The sequence below is a fragment of the Xyrauchen texanus genome, chromosome 5, assembly GCF_025860055.1.
Source record: "Xyrauchen texanus isolate HMW12.3.18 chromosome 5, RBS_HiC_50CHRs, whole genome shotgun sequence".
NCBI lineage: Eukaryota > Metazoa > Chordata > Actinopteri > Cypriniformes > Catostomidae > Xyrauchen > Xyrauchen texanus.
In genome coordinates, this window is record NC_068280.1 from 36385648 (window position 1) to 36402660 (window position 17013).

At 36.5% G+C, this 17013-nt stretch overlaps 1 protein-coding gene and 1 long non-coding RNA gene across 4 annotated transcripts in view; both read left to right on the forward strand.

Moving 5' to 3' along the window:
• Nucleotides 1-9893, forward strand: part of LOC127644011 (kelch-like protein 5) — an 83575-nt gene extending 73682 nt beyond the window's left edge. For all 3 annotated transcript variants that reach the window (XM_052127002.1, XM_052127003.1, XM_052127001.1), the window contains 2 exons: nt 3000-3171; nt 3706-9893. In XM_052127002.1, the coding sequence (XP_051982962.1) occupies nt 3000-3171; nt 3706-3762 (229 nt within the window). In that variant the 3' untranslated portion in view covers nt 3763-9893. The remainder of the gene's footprint in view (nt 1-2999; nt 3172-3705) is intronic.
• A 2258-nt stretch (nt 9894-12151) lies between these two features.
• Nucleotides 12152-13256, forward strand: LOC127644250 (uncharacterized). Its single transcript, XR_007970630.1, has 3 exons — nt 12152-12359; nt 13003-13074; nt 13243-13256. It is a non-coding gene; the product is annotated as an uncharacterized LOC127644250 (long non-coding RNA).
• Nucleotides 13257-17013: the final 3757 nt, after the last annotated feature.

Here is a 17013-nt window from a genome sequence, read left to right on the forward strand (position 1 = left end):
ACTGTATATTTACTTATTTAACGCAGCCTTTTGCGATTCACAAAGCATGTCTTTTAGAGGCTTTGAATAAAATGCATATGGAATACTTTGATGGTGCGTTTATGGTTCTTGACAGTAACAAACATGACTATCACACAGTATCGTTTTTACACAGTATTTAGTCCGGCCTCATCGGACCGATACCCGATCCGTCTAAAAACGTCAGTATTGGAGCCGATATCGGATCTGTGCATCCCTAGTTAAAACAGTACCAAAACTTCAAATACACACAGCAGTTCACAACTGCTCTAAACAATGCATAAAAGTGTATACTGTTTTGTAATCTCACAATTAAAAAAAAAAACAAAAAAAACATTTAAAGCACAAATAAATGCAGAACTATTTGCATTTGTACTCTGCTTAAAATATTTTACACGAATGTGCTTTTATACATAAATGAAACTATATAATGACATTGATTCAGAAATATTAGTAGGCTGTTGCTCTATTAGCATTATGGGGTAGACATCCAAACCATTCATATTAGAACAATGAAAATACACCTTTTAAACCTTTTAAATGGCTGGGAAAACATCTCTCAAAGTATTGGGCCATGCCATCTCATGAATAATATGGACACCTACGCTGCTTTGGGTATTTACATAGCTTGTACAAATGAAACATATCTACAGTACTGTGCAAAATTACCAAAACAGTTGTGTAAAAATGTTGTATAGTGAGGATGTTTTAAAAAACAATGCCAAGGTTGTAGTCAGGTAAATTCCAGTCATCTTAGAGAACTTGAAAAACTGTCTCTTAATGTAACCCCAGACTGACTCAGAGTGATCAGAGTGATGTTGATCAGAGCTGAATTACGGACCAGGCCAATGGGGCCAGTTCTCAGGGGCACTTGACTACCAGGGGCCTGGCATATTCAAGCTTATATTTAATATAAGCTTGAATATGTTGGACCACAGCTTATGCAAGGCCCCCTCAAAAGGCCCCTGTGACTTGCATTTTTGAGCCACTCTTTAACCATATAACACCGCTATCATATTTGATGCATGACTTGCTAGAGCCTCTACATTTGCTGCAGCACCCCCAGCACCCCTACTTCCTGCGACTATGTAAAAGAGACAAAAATGGATTGTGTGGATCTCGGCTTTAAAAGAGAATTCAATCTAAAAGATAATTGGCCTGGTGGGGCCCTAAATGAAAATTGACCCCGGGTCCCTTGCTAGTCATAATCCGCACCTGATCAGAGTATGTGTGGCTAATTGAAGCTGTTACTTTCCAAACTGAAAAATCTTTTCCAATCAGATCAGAAATATATAACATATAGGCCTCAGCTTGAATGGACTTTATCCAGATGGCAAGAGAAACTCTACCAGATTATCCAGTCATTAATGTTTATCAAAGTTTAAATGAGACCAGATGGAAACAATGCACTTTAGCCTAGTTTTTTTGTGATTTTAGAGATCAGAAGGAACCAAATCAGTATCAGTTTAGTTCAGATATTTGATACATATTAGTAAATGATCATGTTACCTTAGTTGGACTTTTGAAAATTGCCGTTGTGTTATGTGCTTGACTGTATTGATTTGGGCAACATGTACTTCATGTTGCATGAAGCTCGTGTAGGAGGTGCCAATTATCCCTTCATCACACCAGCTGAGCACCACATGACATCAGATCTTGTTTTCTTTTTTACTAAAGACAATATACAAATCATACATCAAAAAGAGAAAATCTTTTGATCTTGTGTTTTCATGAAAAATTCAGAGAAACCATTTAAACAAAATCAAAGATATAACCAGAACCCAAATTTCGATAACATGGCAATGTGAAGAAAGCAATGTGCCATTTTTGTCTCAGTAATATTCCAAATAAATTTCGAGATAAAAGCTTTTCTATGATTTTATGAGCTGTTCTGTGTGCAAATGCATTTAGGTAGAATACACTGCTACTTTTGAATGGAAAGCCATGCTACATTTCATAAACTTTAACAGCAGTGATTGATATCAAAGAATGACTCATAATGGTTGTTCAAACAAATTTACACGACAAGTAACTAGTAGTTGAGTTTGGTTCTTTCCGTACAGCACATATCAGCCAAACTCACTCTCAGTTGTCAGCTATAAGTCCTGAAATTACAAGGTCACTTTTGTTGTATACTGGGCTTGTAATTTTACAAAACTAACCGGCTTGTGTATGAACATTACTATATTTAGCACTCCAAGCAGGACTTACAACCATATTCTGCTGCTGTTTGAACAAGTTGTCTCTCATGCTGTCTGTCTCTGCCCCTGTTGTATCTTTGTTTAAAAGAGCTGTCTGTCTGTCTGTCTGTTTGTTTAACATCTCTTGCACCATGCTTGCCACTGAACATCTCTTACTCGAGTTTTGCCTTGTCAGTCAGCGTTTACTCCGCGAGTGTTTGACTGCACAGAATTGAGACAATATTGCATGTTTTCTACCTGTAGATCTTACACAAACACATGTTCTTCTCCACCTTCTCCTCTTTTAATTGTTTGGGCTTAATTAATTGTGATATTTTGGAAAATAAAAACTTAAAAGGAATAGTTTCCCCAGAAATTTGAATTTTGTCATATTTTAATTGTTTCAACACTATATGACTTTCTTTCTTCTGCAAGGCACAAAATTAGAAATTTAAATGAATAGTCCAATTTTGAATTAAATGTCATTTATAGCTTAAAAAGGTATTAAGTAAGCTGTTTGTAGCTTTATATCCCCGATAAATTAACTCCATGGCACTTTGGTGCGATCAAAACCATTGAGCATCCTGAGCAGCCAATACAGCAACATTGGCTCAACCAATGGAAGACAGGAGTAGTGGTGAAGTAACATACAAACAAGCATTATTTAAAAAAAAATTGTTGATACTATTTCTCCAGAAATTACAAATTCACCTTTAAATATTCAGATTCATTCACAAACATACATTGTTTGTAGGCATTAAACTTACTTTGTTGATCTGTTGACTCTAACTTCTCTTTCAGGTACGACCCAAAGACGGACATGTGGACAGCAGTAGCTCCCATGAGCCTTAGCAGGGATGCGGTAGGGGTGTGTCTTTTAGGGGACCGTCTCTATGCCGTGGGTGGTTATGATGGCCAGGTGTACCTGAACACTGTGGAGGCCTACGACCCCCAAACCAACGAGTGGACACAGGTAAACACACATAATATCTGCTTGTTTATGTTATTCATCCATATCTTCCTCCATTCGAGTCATACTCCGTTACGGTTGTGATTCTGCCTTGTTCCTTCCAGCGCTGTTTGTTTATGGTGCTATTTGTTCATTATGGAAATGCAGGGCCTCCATCATTTTGACAGGAGCACAGCTACTCTCTGCATCGTAGCGATTGATATTACCTTTCACTATGGCAACCGGCTGATTTCTCCAGGGCTTCATTTCACATTATGTTTTTAGGCAATGTTTCTTCTCCCACATGAAGAGAGCTCATATTGTTTCACTCATAGAAAAAAAAAAGCTACAGGGTGTGTGCATTAATGTATGTTTTTATATATATTAAGTGTGTGTGTGTGAGAGGGAGGGAGAGAAGGAAACAAAGCAGTGTGTGTGTGTTGACAGAGAGAAATTGACTCATCATTGAGAAAATCAATTCAATAAATACATTGCCAAGAAGATGGTGTGTGAAGCAGAACGTGTTCTCTCTAATTGCATTTTGCATTTCTGCTCTAGGTGGCGCCATTGTGTTTAGGTCGAGCCGGAGCCTGCGTGGTTGTCGTGAAGCTTTGAAATGCCTCTTGCTGTCAATCATCTCCATGGTGACCATCCTGGAATTAACCTACAGTGCTTTTGATGTAGTGTTTATGGACAGATCAGAACATCTGCTGACCAGAGCAGAGATTATCACACACACTATGGCACACAGCAGAGTACTCAACTGTGGTCTCCTAGTATGTATGTATCTCATATATGTCTATTTTATGGCTATGCACATTAAGAACTAGACTTCCTCCTATTCTGTGGCTGAGAGGGTTGAACAATTTTAATGGCCATTCATTCATCTGTAATCCCTCCTTTTAACCCCATCTTTTCTCATCTTTGGCTACGTTCACACAGTGTTTAAGATTGGAATGTTTGGTATTAATAGGTGTGACTTTCAAATCGTCCGGTACAAACATCAAGTTATAGGAGGGTCTAGAATATGTATGTGTGAATGAGTAAAGGAAGTCAATCCCTTTTCCTGTTTTCCTAAAAGCAGTGAATAATGCATGTACTGTAACCATAATGATAGTGACCTAAGAAAATATTAAAGATGGCAACTTCCATAACACCATAACAATTTACATAACATTATGTATTAAACAAGTCCAATCGAGATTCAAATTCATCTGTTAAATCTTAAAAGAATTAGTTCACCCAAAAAATTTAATTCTGTCATTATTTACAGTACTCACCCTAATGGGCTCCATGGAACACATTTTTTGCTTGATTTGAAAGTGAGCAACAACTTAAATTTTGTTCTCATATTGCTTCAGAAGACTTGGAATATAGTGCATGAGTCATTTTAATTACTTTTTTGTTTTTACACTTTACCGTTGTCAGTCTTGCTCATAACCAAACTGTGTTTGAACAGAACCATACTCTAAAACAGGACTGGTCACTGTATTCTGTTACTGTTTGAATGTAGCCTTTTGATCTCATTCTCTCTGCCGACGAGAGAATAATGAGTGTTAGTATGAATATGAGTGTGTGTTGTGCTCTCAGGGGACGTATAGAAATGATTAAAAAAAACTCTTAGTCAATTAAAAAATATAACTGGAATATGTGCAGCCAAATGTTCTCTCTAGAAATTATCTGTCATCTAAGAATAGCCTGAGTGCAGTTTAGTGTCTCAGGGGGAAGAATGAGAGAGAGAGAGAGAGAGCGAGAGCGCAGGAAAAAGTGTATGCATTTCCTCCCTCCTATTTTAAAAGCAAGCATTCTTAAATGGATAGTTCACACAAAAATGAAAAATCCCTAATCATTTACTCACCCTTATGCCATCCCAGATGCGTATGACTTTCGTTCTTCTGCTGAATACAAACTGAATATTTCTGCTCTGTAGGTTCTCACAATGCAACTAAATTGGTATCAAAGCTCCAAAATTGACATAAAGGCAGCATAAAAGTAATCCATAAGAGTTCAGTGGTTTTATCTATATCTTTAGAAGCAATATGATAAGTGTGGGTGAGAAATGTTTAATCAATGTTTAAGTTCGTTTTTACCATGAATCAGTAGGTGGCGATATGCACGAAGAACGCAAAGCAGCAAAAACAAAAGATTTACATTTATTAATTTGGCAGACGCTTTTATCCAAAGCGACTTAAAAAAGATGAAGAGCGTGAAAGTGGAGACTGATAGTAAAAAGGGCTTCAATATTGACTGTTTCTTACCCACACCAATCAAAATGCTTCTGAAGACATGGATTTAACCACTGGAGTCTCATAGATTACTTTATGCTGCATTTATGTGCATTAAGGTTTATATTATGAATTACAGTGGTGCGCTAACCCACATATTTCTTCTCCAAAGATCCATAAGGTATACTCATAGTTATTATAGGGATGTTAGTTGCTGGGTTTGGAATCTCAGCACAAGCAAACCATTCCAGAGTTCTTTTAAAATCAGACTGAAACTACCACATTGAGGTGGTCTAAGACCGATTGTTTTGGTATGGATCCAAGTGCGATTGCTGTGTTCATATATGCCTAAACAAACCAAACTAAGGGAGGAAAGGCACAAGATTTCAAAATCAAATGTTACAAACAAACTATGTGTGAAAATGCCCTTAGCGCCCAAGTAAGAATTTAATATACACTGATGAGCCAACACATTTTGACCCCTCACATGGCCAGACAACTGAATCAAAACATTTCTGAACTGCAATGTTTGTGGGGTGCTTCCGGTCAGCAGTGGTGAGAACCTACTGACAGTGGTCAGAGGAGGGACAAACCAAAACCACTGAAAGGGTGTTGGGCTCCCAAGGCTCATCGATGCGCGAGGGCAACGAAGGCTGTCCCATCTGGTCAGAACCGACAGAAGGTCTACTGTACAAGTCACAGAAAATGTTAATAATGGTTACGGTAGGAACGTGTCACAAAAACAGTGGATTGCACCCTGCTGCGTATAGTGCTGTGTAGCCACAAACCGGTCAGAGTCCCCATGATGACCCCTGTCCACTGTCGAAAGTGCCTAAATCGGCCACGCGGGTGTCGAAACCGGACCTTAGAGCAGTCGAAGAAGTGGTCCGATGAGTCCGGTTTTCTTTTACCTCACATGTGCAACCGTGTACGTGTGTGCTGTTTACCTGGGGAAGTGATCACACCATGATGTACTGTGGATCGATGACAAGCCAGTGGAGGGAGCATGATGCTCTGGGCAATGTTCTGCTGGGAAACCCTGTGTCTGGCCATTCATGTGGAGGACAATTTGACACATGCCACCTACCTAAACATCTTTACAGACCAGGTACACCCCTTCATGGCAATGGTATTCCCTGATGGCATTGGCCTCTTTCAGCAGGATAATGCTCACTTTGTTTCGGGAATGGTTTATGGTGTTGCCCTGGCCTCCAAATTCCCCAGATCTCAATCTGATTGAGCATCCGTGGGATGTGCTGGACCAAAATGTCTGATCCATGGTGGCGCCACCTCACACCTTACAGGACTTTATGGATCTGCTGCTAATGTCTTGATGCCAGATATCACGGGACCATTTCGGGGGTCTTGTAGAGTCCATGCCTCAGTTGGTCGGCGCTGTTTTGTTGGTACATGGAGGACCAACAGCATACAAGGCACATAACAGTCATAATGTTTTGACTCATCAGTTTAGATCAGAGTACCTTTGTTGTCAGAGTTTGTTTTGGGAAACTCTTATGTGAATAGCACTCAGGTCCACATTAAAAGTTCTACTGTGAAAGCACCCTTAGACACGGTTTGCAGTGAGTGACATAATTTTCACCTTTGCATGCTCCCTATCACAATTATAGTGTGATTTGTAGAGAGAGATGAACAGGGGGAGATAACAGAGTCTAAGATAACAAATCTGAACTAAACTCTAATTAAGAAGCATCTTGATTAGTCTTTCTACCAAAATCACATAAAATCTTTAGAGAGGTTGCAAAACTGATCAGTAATGGACAGACAAATTGAAAGATGAGCTTCTAGAGATAACTAGAGTAGAAATTCACTTTGCCATTATCAGTGCATTATAAGTGTGCATGTCTTCGGTTTATTTTATTTTATTTGCACAAAGACAGTCAGAGTACATCAGCAATACTCCATGTGAAAATTATAATTACACCTACAAGGGAGCAACACAATCTTTCATTATTCACAATGCTCTTTTTTTCTCCAACTCGTTTCAAGCTCAGAAAAGAACATCATAGGTCTAATGCATATTCAGAACCTCTGAATCATTGTTTCTATTTTTTTAACTTTATACTCAGCAGTGGAGGAAGTTAACAGTGCAGCACTGAGATGCTGTTTTTGTAGTGGTTCCTCTGTTGAGTTGAGGTTTTGCCAGATTTAGAAAAAGTTTATTGTAAAGTTATTCTTTAAAATAACTGAGTATATTCTGGGTCACTGTCCATATAATGTAAATAGATTCTGCCCAAGAGCAGGAAAATGGAACTATTACTAGGCGTAGAACAGATAAATCCCCAAATACATCTCTATTTCAGTGACCCTCAAATATATGGAAAAATACATAATGCATAAACAGCTTGTTCCAACAGGATGAGACAAGACAATTAGGTATGTAACTCAAATATAGTTGAATGATTCTCTTGTAACCCTACTTCCACTTCTATTTTGAACATTGACAGTGAACAAATCATTTTTATTTACTGTGAGATACAGAATCAGAGAAGAGAATCTAGATGCAGACAATTGAATTTAACAAACCCCTTTGATTGCTTCACTGCATGCAGTAATTATGCACGACTAATGCAATGTCTCTTTTCACATGTTTCATTTTCCATTTCTTTCTCCCTTTGTTCTTTTTATTCAGGTGTGTATCGAAGTGCTTGTAGAGAGAGAACATCATGTTGTGTGTGTGTGTTAGTGCCATAATTTTAAACCCCATACTAGGTTAGAAAGTACAGCTTCAAAAGTCACAGAAAATAGATTTGGGATTTTGATCCATATATCCAGTTCTCTTTTAACTCCCAAAATGTATTTGTGTTTTAAATGGAAGAAAGAGAAATTGAGCATATGGAGAAAAACAGAATGAAATGACAGAACAATAGAGATCAGGAAAAACTAAAGGTGTAGAGAAGAGCGGGAGAGAGAGCACCACTTAACATTTTCAGTAGGATATTTACACTAGATTCTTTTCATTAAGTAGATATAAATGGAACTATAACAACATTGTAACACCATACTGTTGCCTTACTATCATATTTTATTAATATTTTGTAATGTCTATCCATTGTGTTGGGTCATGCCAGTGTAGCTATGGAATTTTAAGTATTATGAGATTAGCATATGAAAGATTTGGGTAGGAAATATCACTTCTTTGGTTTCATGGGGGACCAAATTGTAAAATCAAGTTTATATCCAATAATATCCAGGTTACACCTGTAAAAAATTGTATGTCAATGTAACATATTTTGGAACACATTTCAATGTGTGCTCTGTTTCAAACTTTCACCGTATTCATACATGATTAGATATTCATAGGTGTATTTTATTTGTACTGGTCACCATACATTGTGCCAATCGTAAATATAGAAGAAGCAAAGCATATAACATTAGAGGAGACAACAGCTTTAAAAAAGACAACAATCACATATGGATGTGTAAATTGTACAATAGAGCACATACTTATTCATTACAGTGTTAAATTGAATCATGTGGAAAGTGTAAACCAGTTTGAACCAGTCAGGCCATTCTCTGTTGACCTCTCTCATCAACAAAGCATTTCTGTCTACAGAACTGCCACTCACTGGATGCTTTTTGTTTTTGTCACCATTCTGAGTAAATTCTAGAGACTGTTGTGCATGAAAATCCCAGGAGATCAGCAGTTACAGAAATACTCAAACCAGCCTGTCTGGCACCAACAATCATGCCACACTCCAAATCACTGAGATCAAATTTTTTTTACCCATTCTGATGGTTGATGTGAACATTAACTGTAGCTCCTGTCCTGTATATGCATGATTTTATGCACTGCACTGCTGTCACATGATTGGCTGATTAGATAATCGCATGGATGATTGTTGGTGCCAGACAGGCTGGTTTGATTATTTCTGTATCTCCTGGCATTTTCACACAAAACAGTCTCTAGAATTTACTCAGAATGATGCCAAAAACAACAAACATCCAGTGAGCAGCATTTCTGTGGAGGGAAATGCCTTGTTGATGAGAGGTCAACAGTGAATGGCCAGACTGGTTGAAACTGACAAAGTCTAAGGTAACTGAAAACCGCTCTCTACAATTGTGTTGAGATGCTATTCTAAGATGCGGGTTGGCGCTGTTTTGGTGGCATGAGGGGGGCCTACACAATATTACGCAGGTGGTTTTGATGTTGTGGCCGATCTGTGTTTATGATTAGATATACAGTATGTGATTAGAATATTTATATATTCATGAAGCTGTATTACATCTGAATGTTACGAATGTGACATCTTGTGTAATGAATGCACTACTGTTTTATATATCATCTTTTGTATCTTAAATACTGGCAGATGTGTCTGTTAAAAGAGTGGCTGACCACTGGGGGAAATTACACTTAAGTGTATTGTCATATACATGTACATTCAGCAGAGGTTGCTACCTATACTGTATGATGATGAGAAGCAGAAGTGTTTTTTATTACTATTATAAAATGAATTGCTGTCCCCAAAAATGTTTTTCTTGTACATTCCACAGTCTATTGTTTGACTTATGAGTATTTTTGGTCATTAAAGTCTACAAATCTAAATTACTTTTTACGTTGAGCATTTATTGTGTGTATGTGTGTCAGGTTTTCCAACATTGTAAGTACTAATAGAAGTTAATGGTAGTTCACACTGTAATAAAAATCATTTGTGTGAATGAGCATGCATGTGCATGTGAGAGTAATTGAGCATGAGTGAGTCTGTGCGTGTGCCTGATTGTGAATCAGCAAACGCTGCGTGAGCTGGTGACAGGTCTGCTGGGACAATGGCCAAACAACCCATAAGTTATCACTGTGTTTGAGGTACTGAGGAAATAAATTAGGTCTGACTGGGAAAACTGGGCTGCCTCACCATTGTGCCTGACTTTGCAGCTTCAGAGGTCATGTGATCCAGACTAACCTAACTTTAACTTATCTTTAGTTACTATATGTTACTCCAGAAAGGAGTTAAAGGTGAGGTGAGGAAGATAAGATTTTTCATAAATGTATTATTTATTACACTCCGTATGGTTTTACGGATACAAAATCAGTTGGAAGCTGCCGGGATGAATGGAAGAATTATTCATGGAATGACTCCTAGTGGCCTAGTGCCTAATGGCATATTTCTTTGTTGGGCAGCTATGCACAGTAATGTTTTTGCTAGTTTGCATATAAAACAGATTGTGACTCATGTTGGCTATTATAAGGACATTGGATGAAACAGTATAACATTGTGCTGATGTAACAGGGCCGTGTCTTATTTGAAATGCACTTTAAACATACATGATTTGGTTGAAATGCAAGTTTATAATTTTTCATGTTCTTTGATACAACAAATTAAATTAAAATGTTTGGAACAAATTATACAGAACTTATTTTCACCAAGTACTTTTATGTATTACTTATAAGACTTAATAAATAAAATTATGCATTATTTAAAAATATCTTATAACATTTATGATATATTAATAAGCAGATTATCAGCCTCATAACTTTACAAGCCCAACACACACTAGGGCAATTTATTATGGTCGATTCAAGCCTGCCCTTTTCTGTTGCATCTTGTCTTCTTCAGTTCTTCAGCATTGGTATTTATTTGGGGGTTTATACTGCCCACGTGTGGTTTGTGAATGTAAGAACATTTTGATTTCCAAAATGTTGAAGATCAAGAAAATTCTATTTGCAGCTTTAGCAGAATCATCTATTGACGTTCTGCCAAGGCAAAGTAAAGAAAGGTGTAGTTCATCACAATAACTGGACAGGTTCCAATACGTTTGACAACGTATATTAATTTGAACACTATTGTTTCATTTAATCAAATTAAAACTTACAAACCTTTTACTTAAAATTATTTTTTTTGTTTGTTTGTTTGATAGCTGTGATATCTTTCTTTGCTATAAATATCACTTATTTAAATACAGTGGAAAAAAATGTATGTGAACCCTTTGGAATTAACTGGTTTTCTATGGGGTGCCGTTTGTAAAGTGGCTCACGCTGAAAATAACAGCAACATTTTGTCACATTTAGCTTCAAACAATGTTTAAAAATCTGGTATGAATTTTTGACGGTCACTTTTTAGCACATTTACAACAATATTTGTTAACATAGAGATATTTTAAATAGTTAAATCTAAATATTAAATGCTACACTTAAATGTTAAATGTTAAATATAAATGTTAAATATAAATATAAATGCTAAATATAAATATAAATGTTAAATATAAATATAAAATGTTATATATAAATGTTAAATATAAATCTAAATGTTAAATATAAATATAAATATAAATGTTATATCTAAATATTAAATATAAATCTAAATGTTAAATCTAAATGTTAAATCTAAATGTTAAATATAAATGTTAAATATAAATATAAATATAAATGTTAAATTTAAATGTTAAATATAAATATAAATATAAATGTTGAATCTAAATGTTAAATCTAAATGTTAAATCTAAATGTTACATCTAAATGTTTCGTGTGAAACTAAATATTTAGCTAATATGCAAATTTAAATGCCGGTAACCGGAAGTGCCAAAATAAAAGCTCGAGGAGGTCAGTGGGTAGTGTCAAATAACGAATAAAAAACATCTCATCAGGGAAATGGACTCTTGGACATGGATTATCATGATAAAAACTAACTAAAAGAATAAGCACGTTTGGATAAACTGTAACTGTAAACAGTAGACTACTTTGAGGTTTTAGTGTCACTTTTATGAAAGATGAGGGACTTATGACCTGTGGCCATTATAGCCAGCCACGAGGGGCTCACTTCGACTGATCTGTCATGTTTGCTTGCATAAAGGCCAGCAAGAGCCAATCCCTACCCGCCCCTGACCAGGAAAGGTACTGTCGGTCATGGCCGCTCTGTGAAGATGTCAAACGAATCGGCGTTAGCCGAGAACATCGGCAGAGCCGTCCTGGCGGCTATACAAAATTTTTCAACAGCGACAGCAACAGCCTCTGGGACACCACAGAACACCTCAGTAAGTATGTTTTCCAAATCACGTAGCGTTGGATTCTTGTTAAGGCTAACTTTACGAAACTAGCTAAGTAGAGATTTGCTACTAGCACCAATGCACTTTATGTGTAACACATTTGATTCTATAAGCCGTAAAATTCACACCGGTTAAGTGACGCAGTGGGATGAACTCATGAGTAAATAAATGTGAGTTCAAGATTATGTGAAGATGGTCTGAGCAGCAAAGCACACATTATATAATTTAGCGTAACAGCTAACGGAGGCTCACAAATGACACTGTAAATTGTCGGTCAAATGGAAATCTGCCTCTGTCCTCAGTCAGACATCTCACCTTGGTTTACCTGCTGGCATTTGCTCACAAGATAAAACCCGTTCTCTGCTTGGCTAGGAGAGAGAAAGAGTAATGCTGATGGAGGACAGAGGCAGTCACAATGATAAATACATTTAATCTAATGTTAATAAAGTACCAGAGTCAGAGTGCATACTGTTAAAAAACATAAAATGTATCTCTCTTTGTTTGCCAATCTCAACCCTGGTTTTTGACTGCTGGGCATATAAACATTAAAAACACATGGAATGTCTAATAATAATAATAATAATGTTGAATAATAAATAATGTTGCCCATATTTTGCTTTTGTCTCTTCAGGCTCCCACCACCTACAGTAACACACTGGGGCCAGCCACACCCACCACCTCCACTGGGACATCATATCGCTCGGTATACTTTCATACTCTTGTAACCTAGCTGGCTGTTTGTTGGTTTTTAATGTGTGTGGTGTAATGTTTCAGCATTAGTTCCAATCATGGTGGCATGTTTTACACAACACCAACATGTGACAAGATAACAATGTCTTTGGTATTTTGTTCATATTTTAAAACTCCTCAGGGCTCCAGCACCAGCTTAACATACCTTTACCAGCAACAGACTTTGCTTCAGTGACCTGTCTTTCAGTAAGTATTCATTAATATTCATGTTCATATTTGTTTGATGGATTTCTCATTTACATTTCAGTAACCTCTCATCTTTTGAGTGTCAATTTTATTTAAACATTTTATTTTACATAAACATTAAAAAAAAAAAATGTACAGTACAATCTATAATTCTATTCAGTCAGAGAGATAATGAGTAGATGTGAATGCTCATCTGTTATAATGTCTGTAATTCTCTCTTTAATAACCGTTGTTTGTTATAGAAACTTGCCAAATGTCATATTCTTTGCTGTGTTCTAGAATGACTACCAAGGAAGACATCAGATTTCCAAAGAGGAGCTCGAACATGTTCTTTCTCTGAAAACCACCTTTACAGAAGCTGCATCTATTCTTTCAATTTCAAGGCCAACTTTCTACAAGTTACTTCAAGACTATAATATGCCAACGTCAAAATTTAAGAGCATCAGTGATCAACAGTTGGATATTGAATTGTCACAAATAAAAACTGAACACCCAAATGTTGGAGAAGTGATGCTTATGGGACATCTCCGCTCCAAAAACATTGTGGTTCAAAGACAACGAGTAAGAGATTCACTCCGAAGGATGGACCCAATTGGTGTCCTAGCCAGGAGAAGAACAGCAATAGCTAGGCGAGTATACTCTGTCCCACATCCAAATTTCATATGGCATGTAGACGGAAATCATAAGTTGATTAGGTGGAAATTGGTTGTTCATGGTGCCATAGATGGCTACAGTAGGATGTTAATGTTTCTTCACTGCTCCAACAATAATCGTGCTGAAACTGTAAGAGATCTCTTTACTGCAGCTGTTCGACAGTTTGGCAGACCACTGCACATCAGGACTGATCACGGAGGAGAGAACGTTCAGATTTGGGAGGACATGCATGTGAGCAGGGGGATGGCTCTGTCTTAACAGGAAGTTCTGTACACAACCAGAGGATCGAGCGTTTTAATCGAGACTTGAACAAAAACTGCAGCCATATTTATGCACCCATTTTTATGAACTGGAATCCCTGGGTATCCTAGACATAGACAATGCAACAGACCTATTTTGTCTCCATTATGTCTTTCTACCCAGAATCAACCGCACTTTGGAGGAATTCAAAGCTGGATTTAACAATCACTCTATGTCATCTGAAGGAAATAGAACACCAGTTCAGCTTTTTACTCTGGACAGTGATTTGCCTCATCTTCACAACCCAGAACTCTCAACAGCAGGGGTAGTTTTTTGTTCCTCAGCAAACTCTCAAAGTGTACTTTCCCCATTGAATGACAGGGATTTGCAAGAACTGAATGATGCCATTAACCCTCTTCAAAATGACAACAACAATGGCAAAACATTGTTTCAGAGAACACAACAGTTTATTTTTGATAAACTTGTAAATGTGTGATCTCAGCATATAACATGTACAATTGTGTAACATTAGTCTTATTTCACTTTCAAAAGTACACTGTGAAACAAATTTCAGGGCTCTACAGATGTATTGATACATAACTGTCTTCCACTACATTGCAATACATTGTTCCTGATTTTTAAAGTACCTAAATGTGCAAAGTAAAACAACTCAGTGAAGTAAAACAATACTTGTCAGTGTTTTGTAATATCTTATATATTACATAACTATTGTCTCTTTATTATGTATTTCTTAGAAGATGGCTGTTCACAAGGTAAGAACAAAACGTGTTTTCAGTGATTTTTGTGATTATGCATTTTGCAGCTACTAAAAGGTTTGGTAAAGTGCTTGAGGAGTAGGAATAGAAGGAATTTTTTCAACACATGAACAAATACAATCTTCAGTTTATCACAAAATATTCAACATAAATAAATCTGAATATACATGGCTTTCAATGGTGAGGAGGGGAATTCATAATTGTAATCTAAAAAGTACTTAATTTCTACAGAAGAACCTTACTTGAGTAAATGTCATTGTTAATTCCTTCACTACTGTTTCAGTATAAAAAAACTCTGGTAGTTAAATTCATCAACTATAATTGTTAAAAAACACACAACAAGGTTGAAGTAACTACATTAGTGATTTATTACTCTGACTGATTCCATATCCTTCCAATCATACAGTATAAAGAAGGGTCAGATACAGTCTCACAGAGGTAAACACTTTTTGTAATTAACATCCACAAACAGGAATATCGTTTATAACAATCAGAAACCACATGGAAACCAGAGCTGATAGCTCCATCAATCCTTTTATACTTAAACGTACAGCCAAACATTAAGTCCTTAAACTATAATGAACTGAAAGGGACTACGGTTGCACACTCTTGTTCAAGTACAGCTTTAAAATTACTGAGGTGTTCTGTGGTGTCCCAGAGGCTGTTGCTGTCGCTGTTGAAAAATTTTGTATAGCCGCCAGGACGGCTCTGCCGATGTTCTCGGCTAACGCCGATTCGTTTGACATCTTCACAGAGCGGCCATGACCGACAGTACCTTTCCTGGTCAGGGGCGGGTAGGGATTGGCTCTTGCTGGCCTTTATGCAAGCAAACATGACAGATCAGTCGAAGTGAGCCCCTCGTGGCTGGCTATAATGGCCACAGGTCATAAGTCCCTCATCTTTCATAAAAGTGACACTAAAACCTCAAAGTAGTCTACTGTTTACAGTTACAGTTTATCCAAACGTGCTTATTCTTTTAGTTAGTTTTTATCATGATAATCCATGTCCAAGAGTCCATTTCCCTGATGAGATGTTTTTTATTCGTTATTTGACACTACCCACTGACCTCCTCGAGCTTTTATTTTGGCACTTCCGGTTACCGGCATTTAAATTTGCATATTAGCTAAATATTTAGTTTCACACGAAACATTTAGATGTAACATTTAGATTTAACATTTAGATTTAACATTTAGATTTAACATTTATATTTATATTTATATTTAACATTTAAATTTAACATTTATATTTATATTTAACATTTAGATTTAACATTTAGATTTAACATTTAGATTTATATTTAATATTTAGATATAACATTTATATTTATATTTATATTTAACATTTAGATTTATATTTAACATTTATATATAACATTTATATTTATATTTAACATTTATATTTATATTTAGCATTTATATTTATATTTAACATTTATATTTAACATTTAACATTTAAGTGTAGCATTTAATATTTAGATTTAACTATTTAAAATATCTCTATGTTAACAAATATTGTTGTAAATGTGCTAAAAAGTGACCGTCAAAAATTCATACCAGATTTTTAAACATTGTTTGAAGCTAAATGTGACAAAATGTTGCTGTTATTTTCAGCGTGAGCCACTTTACAAACGGCACCCCATAGTTTTCTGCATTAATTGGTCTTAAAATGTGATCTCATTGTCACAAGTATAGACAAAACAAAATGTGCATAAGCTAACAAAACACAAACAATTATAATCTTTTATGTCTTTATTGGACACATCCCATTAAACATTCACAGTGCTGTGGAAAAAGTATGTGAACCCTTGGATTTAATAACTGGTCGATCCTCCTTTGGCAGCAATAGCCTCAACCAAGCATTTCTGTGGATTATACCTTCACAAAGCTGAGAAGGAATTTTGAACCATTCTTCCTTACAGAACTGCTTCAGCTCATATTCTTAGGATGTCTGGTGTGAACAGCTCTCTTGAGGTCATTCCACAGCATCTTTTTTGGGTTGAGGTCTGGCCTCTGACTGGGCCACTTCAAAAGGTGGAA